Here is an 8,514-nt window from a genome sequence, read left to right as displayed (position 1 = left end):
AATTATTATTATTATTATTATTATTATTTATTATTATTATTATTATTTATTATTATTATTGCTACATCATTTGACCCATCAGTAGCAAGTTAAAAGTGGAGATGATTGCAAGTTATCTTTGAGGGACTGGAGGGGCGGAGGATACCCAGCTGATATCCTCCCTCGACCCCAAAAGCCGAACCCTGTATCCGCCTTGTCACGCATTCTGTAATTCTGTACGTTGATGACGACTGAGTGCCGCATCCTGTTGCTGGTCAGGGTGCGGGGCGGCGCGATGCTGGACGCGGAGCTGTACGCGGCGCACTGCGCGCCACAGCGGCTGGCGGCCTTGGAGGCGGTGGACGCCGTCTGGCCGCTGCTGCGTTGGCCGCAGGCGGAGGCAGTCCTGAGGGCGGGGCCCCTCCGCCGCAGGCTCACCGTGCTCGACCTGGGCTGCGGCCCGGGGGACACCACTGCCTGGGTGAGTGCTCACACCCTGCTGTTGATCCTACTCCTCCAGCCTCACCCTGCACCTGTGAATCTGTTGGCGGTTGATAGGGGAGGGTGTGGCTGACGGAGCAGGGGGGCGGGGTAGCAGTGGCTAAGGGTGATCGGGATATCCTGTGATAGAGGCCTATCTGTAAAGAAACAAGAAAGAACAAACTAAGCCTTTTTAAGCAGCAGGACTCTGGGTTGCTCTGCCTCACTGTATTAGAGAATTCATGTCTAAAACTTGAAGACAGGTAATGATACATTTACTAAAACAGTGTCTGGTTTTGTTATGTATACACCTGTCAACACATTGAAACTAAACACACTTCTTTACCAAAAGTATCTCATTTCCAAAGCTCCTGGATGGGGCAGTCTGTCTAAATTTCTCTCTTTCAGAACTTACTATCTCATAAAATCCCTCTCCTACAGCTGTAGATAATTTTGTACCTCGTAATGCAACTATATTTCTTACTGCGAATAGGTCATCTGAGGACCACATTCCAACATCAGTTCTTCGTTCTTTTATTTCCTTCCAGTATGGTTTCATCTGTTATGTTTCTTCTTCCTGTCTTCAGAACATTTCGAACCCGTCTTTTTAGATATCCTGCCTTGGAATCCTTCCATTTTAGATACTTTACCCGAAAGTCTTCTGTTTACATCTTCTGTTTTTATATTGTTTCTTCCTAAATCGTTTAAATCCTTTTTTACTTCGTTGAAACAGCTTATTGTGGGCTACTTATCCCAAAAATATTATAAAATCTTGTTAATCTACTGTCTCGCAATCGAAATAAATGTGAAAGAAACATCTATTATTTGGAAACTTCCTGGCAGATTAAAACTGTGTGCCCGACCGAGACTCTAACTTGGGACCTTTGCCTTTCGTGGGCAAGTGCTCTACCATCTGAGCTACTGAAGCACGACTCACGCCCGGTCCTCACAGCTTTGCTTCTGCCAGTATCTCGTCTCCTACCTTGCAAACTTTACTGAAGCTTTCCTGCGAACCTTGCAGAACTAGCACTCCTGAAAGAAAGGAGGACCGGGCGTGAGTCGTGCTTCGGTAGCTCAGATGGTAGAGCACTTGCCCGCGATAGGCAAAGGTCCCGAATTCGAGTCTCGGTCGGGCACACAGTTTTAATCTGCCAGGAAGTTTCATATGAGCGCACACTCCGCTGCAGAGTGAAAATCTCTTTCTAGGTGTATTATTTTTCTCATTAAACTTCAAATATTTTTTTATATTTTGGTATATTTCAGCAGTACTTCGTAGTTTCCAACCTTCTGCTGTGTTTTGTGGTCCTAATATTTCCCTTATAATTCGCCTTTCTAGTACTTCAAATTTATCCACAAAATTATAGTTTAATGCCAGGCATCCGCTTACATGCTGGCATTCTGGCTACACTACTATGCTGTAATGCCTTATTTTTGCATTTTTGGATAGGCACTTTTTATAGTAGAGGTCTTTGCTTATACCATATGCTCCCCCCACTTCATGCAACCGTTCCTCTACAGATGATTTTTCCGAAGCATTTTCTTCGATTATTTCCTATAGATATACGAAATTTTTTTAAAACCGATCTATCTGGCTAAATCGGTTTCCTTAACGTTTCTTACAATTTTTTCTGTAGAAATTCGTACGCCAGGTCTGCTGGCTATTTCTTCCAGGATATTTATTTGTGTAACAGCAGATGCCACATTTTCCGAAAGTATAGCAAAATCATCTGCAAATGCAGTACAATTGATTTCGATATTTTTGCTTCCTTTTCCTAACCTTATGGGCGAGATGTTGAGTTCAGTAACTTTTTCGTTCCAAATTCTCACTGTTTTCTCTAACACTATTAAAAATAATTTAGGCTAGGCCGCCATTTTTCCGTACCCCTGTTTCGATTTGGAACGGCTGTGAAATTTCTCCCATAAATTTTACTGTACAGACTGTTTTTCTTTTTGAGAGGGTTGCCAGTTTAGATATTAAGCCGAATTCTGGAATTACTTTCTCTATAGTTTGTCTATCGACAGAATCAAAAGCCTTATTGAAATCCACAAACCTATCTACAATTCCTCTGAATTAAGTAATCTGTGGATAATTACTGACTTGAGATGAAATATTTGTGTGATGTCCTTAGGTTAGTTAGGTTTGAGCAGTTCTAAGTTCTAGGGGACTGATGACCATAGATGTTAAGTCCCATAGTGCTCAGAGCCATTTGAACCTTTTTTTTTTTCTTGAAATATTTGTTCCGAGCGTGACCTTTCCTTCCTGAAAACGCCTTGATATTCATGTAAATGACTGTCTAGTGTTTCTATTCCCATTAATAAAATCTTGCAAAAATACCTAATACGCTAGTGGCAGTGCTATTATTCGCTAGTCACTATTATTTTCATTGTCATTACATACATCCAAACAATTTTTATTCTGTTAATATCATTTCATTAGTATAAATCGTTAAAATTATTATTCCCGAAGAAAAAGTAAACTAAAAAAGGATTATAGTTAATTTGTCTGAAGTTTGCCAGAAGGTCCATTGATCGGTTTAAATGAATAGATATCAAACTACACAACCGCTATAAAAGAAGTGGCGTCTCTTGTTGGATCGGTAACACACAATGACAAAATGTGGTAGCACGTGTTGAGGTTACTAATGGTCTTGAGCCCTGAAGAAATGCATTCTTTATCTGTGACGTTTTGCACATCGGTAAGGAACTCGCATCCAAACGGTCACACACATGCTATTCTAGGTGTCGTGAAAGAAATTAAATCAAAAGTACATAATAACTTGCTCTTGACTCACTACGAACACAAACTATATCTAACAGTGTTGAAGACAGAAGCCATAAAATATTCATGTGCTGCACAAAAGTGCGCAATGATTTATCACCACACAGCGTTTGATACCAGTCTACCGCAGCTCGTCTTATTGGGATGTATAGTACCCATGACCTAATAGACTGACATGGTTCAGCTGTTAATTCATTCAAGAATGACTTCATGTAGAGTTCAAAATATTACAAATGCACCGCTTATAGCTCCATATGTCCTATTTATTACAAGAGACAAAGTATATCGATAACTATTGGTGTTACAGTTGTTAATATCTTCTGATGGAATGACATCGTATTCGTCGTCGTCTTCGTCGTCCGTTATTCTTCAGCTAGTCAGGCCGCATACAATAGAAATACTGAAAAAAGACAGTTTTAGGTTATATGCAGATTATGTCCAAAGCCATCTGCGAATGACGATGAGCTCTGTCTGCGAGTCTGGGGGTTAGAATAGGCCTGAGGTATTCTTGCCTGTCGTAAGAGGAGACTAAAAGGAGTCCCACACGTTTCAGCCTTTATGTGATGGTCCCCTGTAGGGTTTGACCTCAGTTTCACAAAATTTTCGCCGCTAAGAGCGAGCCAGTTAGGGAAGGGCGTCTTACGCTGTGCATCGTGTCCATCATTCTGAGACCTATAGCATCCTTCGTCGACGTGGATCTGCACTTCCGCTCATTCTCCAACTGTAGGGCGAGGACACCCCCCTGGGTGCGTTTTCCTCCATCCTCTGTGCAGTATCGCTTTCTGTACTGTCGACGGTAATGGAGTATTTAGCTCGTTGGTGCCTGATATCCAGCACGGTAGCCAGTCCGTCGTGGTGGCGCCGCCATGTACCCTGTTTGTTGGAGCCCCCTGACCACTCTGCTGAGACCTGCGCCGTAAATTCCCCATGTATGCCAAGGAGTAGATGCCCATCACCCTGGGGCATCGGAACTCCTGGCAATGGTCAACCTGCTGCGGCTGGGTGGCACCTGTGGGAAGGACCCCTGGTTGGAGTGGGTGGCATCAGGGCAGATGACATACCATGAAGCGTAGTACGTCACCTCTTGCTAGGGGTCCGCCGCCAGCAGTCTCTCAGCGAGCAAAGTCTAACTTCAATGGCAATAAACATGATCCCAAATCGTTCCCCTCCCTGGCCACACCATGGGAGGAACACCAGGCTAAGGATGGCAGTGAAGCTTATTCGCCCTAGTGCCTCATATGTACAAGAGTTTATGGAAATCTTTCGTGTTCATGAAGCCTCAGTTTTCTGTGGAGCATTTGGAGGACAAGTTTGGGGAGGTGGAGGGCATCTCAAAAATGCATTCAGGGTTGGCCTTGATCAAAATAGCATCCTCTGCCCAGTTACGGCCACTGCTCGCCTGTGACGAGATAGTGATGTTTTGGTAAATATTGTCCAGGGAATCGTATTTCACAGGGGCCTTCTTTTGCAGTCTAACGATGAACTGCATGCGAATTTAAAGCGGCGAGGTGTCCATTTCGTCCAGCGGGTCCACCGGGCTCCGAGGGATAACCAGGTTGCCACTAGTGGCTTCATCTTGGCGTTTGAGGGAGACACATTACCCGAGAAGGTCAAGATGATGGTCTACCGCTGCGATGTAAAGCCATATATCCCTCCCCCAATTCTGTGCCTTAAGTGCTGGAAGTTCGACCATAAGTCTTCCCACTGTACATCTAGAATCAATTTTCTGGATTGTGGACGTCATTGACATCACAATACGCCCTGTGCCCCGCCTCCCATCTGTATCACTGTGGAGAGCACCACTCGCCTTGCTCGCCAAACTACAGGAGTCTCCAGAAAGAAAGGAAAATAATGGAATAAAAGATCCTGCACCGACTGACCTACACTCAGGCTAAGAGAAAACGTGAGAGGTTACATCCTGCATATATCACATCAACCTACGCCGCTGCTACAACGGTTCTACTATCTTTCGTTCCACCGCACACAGTTGGCTCTCAGAGCTGTCAGACTCCAGCTGGCCCTTTGATGGTGGGGGGTGGGGGGCACTTGCCTCCCTGTTGGTCCTGCACAACCTACTTCAGCATCAAGAACCCGCCCCCAACCATTGGGGACATCAATTCCCACTCCTCAGCCAGGGAAGTATGTCTTCTTTGGCTCCTCTCGCCAGGAAGGGATCCCTTGGATCACACTCCCTTTCCAGGTTCCTACCAGTGGCAAAGCCGATACCTGCCAGTGGCTGAAGCAACCACAGGTAGCTGGTCTTAGGGCTTCACTGTCATCCTCAGTCCCTGAGACTGAATCAGTGAAGCCCTCCCAGCTAAACAAACCAAAGGAGCAGTGAGAGAAAACTAAAAAGTAAAAGACCCCCTAGAACCAAGGCACTGGAGTGGCGGCACCACCGCCACCGCCACAACCTACAAGCTCTTCCTCTGAGGAGGTGGAGATTCTGGCGTCCGCTGAGGACCTAGATCTCGCCAGATCCTCAGACACAATGGATACAGCCTGCTCAGCCAATAAGCGGTGGCAGCAGGTGACTGAGGCGTAACCCGTCTCATTGAATGTTCCATGCCTCCCCAGTCTCACGATGACATCATCTTCCAGTGGAACTGCGGCGGTTTTTCCCCACCACCTGGCTGAGCCATGGCAACTGTTAAACTTTACACCTGCTTTCTGCATTTCCATCCAGGAAACTTGGTTTCTGCCAATGCATATCCCTGCCCTCTGCAGCTATAAGGGATATTACAGGAACTGTAGTGCCTATAATAGTGTCAGGTGGAGTTTGCGTTTATGTCCTAAACTCAGTCTGTAGTGAACATGTGCCCCTTCTAACACCTCTTAAAGCTGTGGCTGTCGGAATAAGGACAATGCAGGAAATAACTGTCTGCAATGTATATCTTCCTCCAGATGGTGCAGTACCCCTGAATGTATTAGCTGCACTGATTGATCAACTCCCTAAACCTTTCCTACTCCTGGGAGATTTTAATACCCATAACCCCTTGTGGGGTGGTACCATGCGTACTGGCTGAGGCAGAGATGCCGAAACTTTACTGACGCAATTTGACCGCTCCCTCTTAGATACTGGGGCCGCCACACATTACAGTGTGGCTCATGGTAGTTTCTAGGCCATTGATTTATCAATTTGCAGCCCAGGATTTCTCCCATCTATCCACTGGAGAGCACATGATGACCTGTGTGGTAGTGACCACTTCCCCATCTTCCTGTCACTGCCCTGGCGTCAGGCACACGGACGCCTGCCCAGATGGCTTTAAACAATGCGGACTGAGAAAACCTCTGCTGTCACTGTTGAATCTCCTCACTTGGGAGCATCGATGTGATTGTTGAGCAGGTGACAACAATCTTTTGTGGCAGAAAACGCGATCCCCTGCTCTTTAGGATGCCCCAGCGAAAGGCAGTCCCTTGGTGGTCGCTGGAAGTCGCTGAAGCAATTAAGGAGCGTCGGCGAGCTCTACAGCAGCATAACCGGCACCCTTCCGTGGAGCACCCCTTAGCCTTTAAATGGCTCCCTGCTCGCGTTCGCCAACTTATCAAACGACGGAAGCAGGAGTGTTGGGAGAGATATCTTGTCCATTGGGTGCCATACATCAACCTTCCCAAGTCTGGGCAAGGATATAACTTGCTGTCGGGTACCAGACCCCAACAGGTGTTTCTGGTGTTAACATAAATGGCGTGTTATCTACCGACACAATCGCGATTGCCGAGCACCTTGCTGGACACACTGCTCTAGCCTCTGTGTCGGAGAATTACCACCCAGCCTTTCACACTCTCAAATGGTGGCTGAAAGGGAAAAATCCTCTCGTTCACTAAACGCCACAGTGAATCCTATAACGCCCCATTTACAGAGTGGGAGCTCCTCAGTGCCGTTGCACCTTGCCCCGACACTGCTCCTGGCCCAGATCGGATCCACAGTTAGATGATTAAACATCTCTCATCTGACTACAACCGACATCTCCTCGTTATCTTCAACTGGACTGGTGTGATGGTGTCTTTCCATCGCAATGGCGGGAGAGCACCATCATTCCAGTGCTCAAACCCGGAAAGAACCCACATGATGCGGATAGCTATCGGCCCATCAGCCTCACCACCGTTCTTTGTAAGCTGCTGGAACGTGTGGTGTGTCGGTGGTGGGGTTGGGCCTTGGAGTAGCGTGGACTACTGGCTCCATGTCAGCGCAGCTTCCGCCAGGGTCGCTCTACCACTGACAATCTTGTGACCCTCGAGTCTGCCATCCGAAGAGTCTTTTCCAGACTCAAACATCTGGTTGCAGTCTTTTTGATTCAGGAAAAGCGTATGACAGGACCTGGTGACATCATATCCTTGCCACATTGGATGAGTGAGGTCTCCGAGCCTGCTCCCGATTTTTACCCAAATTTACTGTCTCTTCGTACTTTCCATTTCCAAATTGGAGCTTCCCATAGTTCACTTCATATCGAGGAGAATGGGGTCCTGTAGGGCTCTGTATTGTATTTATATTTGTTGTAGCCATTAATGATCAGCAGCTGTAGGGCCGTCCGTCTCACCTTCTGTGTATGTAGAAGACTTCTGCATTTCGTACTGCTCCACCAGTACTGGTGTTGCTGAGCGGCGCCTACAAGGAGCCATCCACAAGGTGCAGTCATGGGCTATAGATCACGGTTTCCAGGTTTCGGCAGCAAATTCGCGTGTTATGCACTTCTGTCGGCCTCGTACCGTTCATCCAGAACAAGAACTTTACCTTAATGACGATCCATTCACTGTTGTGGAGTCATATCGATTCTTGGGGCTGGTTTTCGACGTCAGATTGGCCAGATTGACTTGGCTTCCTCACCTTTGTCAGCTGAAGCGGAAGTGCTGGCAGCACCTCAATGCCCTCCGCTGCCTGAGCAACACCAACTGGGGTGCTCAACGCTATACGCTGCTGCAGCTCTACAGAGCCCTTGTTCAATCCTGCTTTGACTACGGGAGTCTGGTTTACGGTTCGGTGGCGCCCTCAGCGTTGCGTTTGCTCGACGCAGTGCACCATAGTGGCGTTCGCCTAGCGACAGGAGCTTTTAGGACTAGTACGCTGACCAGCGTCCTGTTGGAGGCCGGAGTCCTTCCATTGAAGGTTAGACTTGCTCATCTGCTCACCATTTATGTTGCACACGTCCGTAGTTCTCCTGCGCATCCGAATTACGGTCTCCTTTTCCCACCCACGGTGGTTCATCTCCCACATCAGCGGCCCAGTTCAGGGCTTCCAATAGCAGTTTATGTCCGACCCCTTCTTTCTGAACTGGAGT

The 8,514-nt window shown here is 47.0% G+C and overlaps 1 protein-coding gene across 1 annotated transcript in view; it reads left to right on the top strand.

Moving 5' to 3' along the window:
• The first annotated feature begins 223 nt into the window (after positions 1 to 223).
• Positions 224 to 8,514, top strand: part of LOC126456509 (trans-aconitate 2-methyltransferase-like) — a 29,090-nt gene continuing 20,799 nt past the window's right edge. Inside the window, exon 1 of the mRNA XM_050092259.1 lies at positions 224 to 460. Within this exon, the coding sequence (XP_049948216.1) occupies positions 224 to 460 (237 nt within the window). The remainder of the gene's footprint in view (positions 461 to 8,514) is intronic.

Source organism: Schistocerca serialis, chromosome 2 (genome assembly GCF_023864345.2).
Source record: "Schistocerca serialis cubense isolate TAMUIC-IGC-003099 chromosome 2, iqSchSeri2.2, whole genome shotgun sequence".
NCBI lineage: Eukaryota > Metazoa > Arthropoda > Insecta > Orthoptera > Acrididae > Schistocerca > Schistocerca serialis.
Note: the sequence above shows the minus strand (reverse complement) of the source record. Positions and strands in the feature narration are given on the sequence as shown.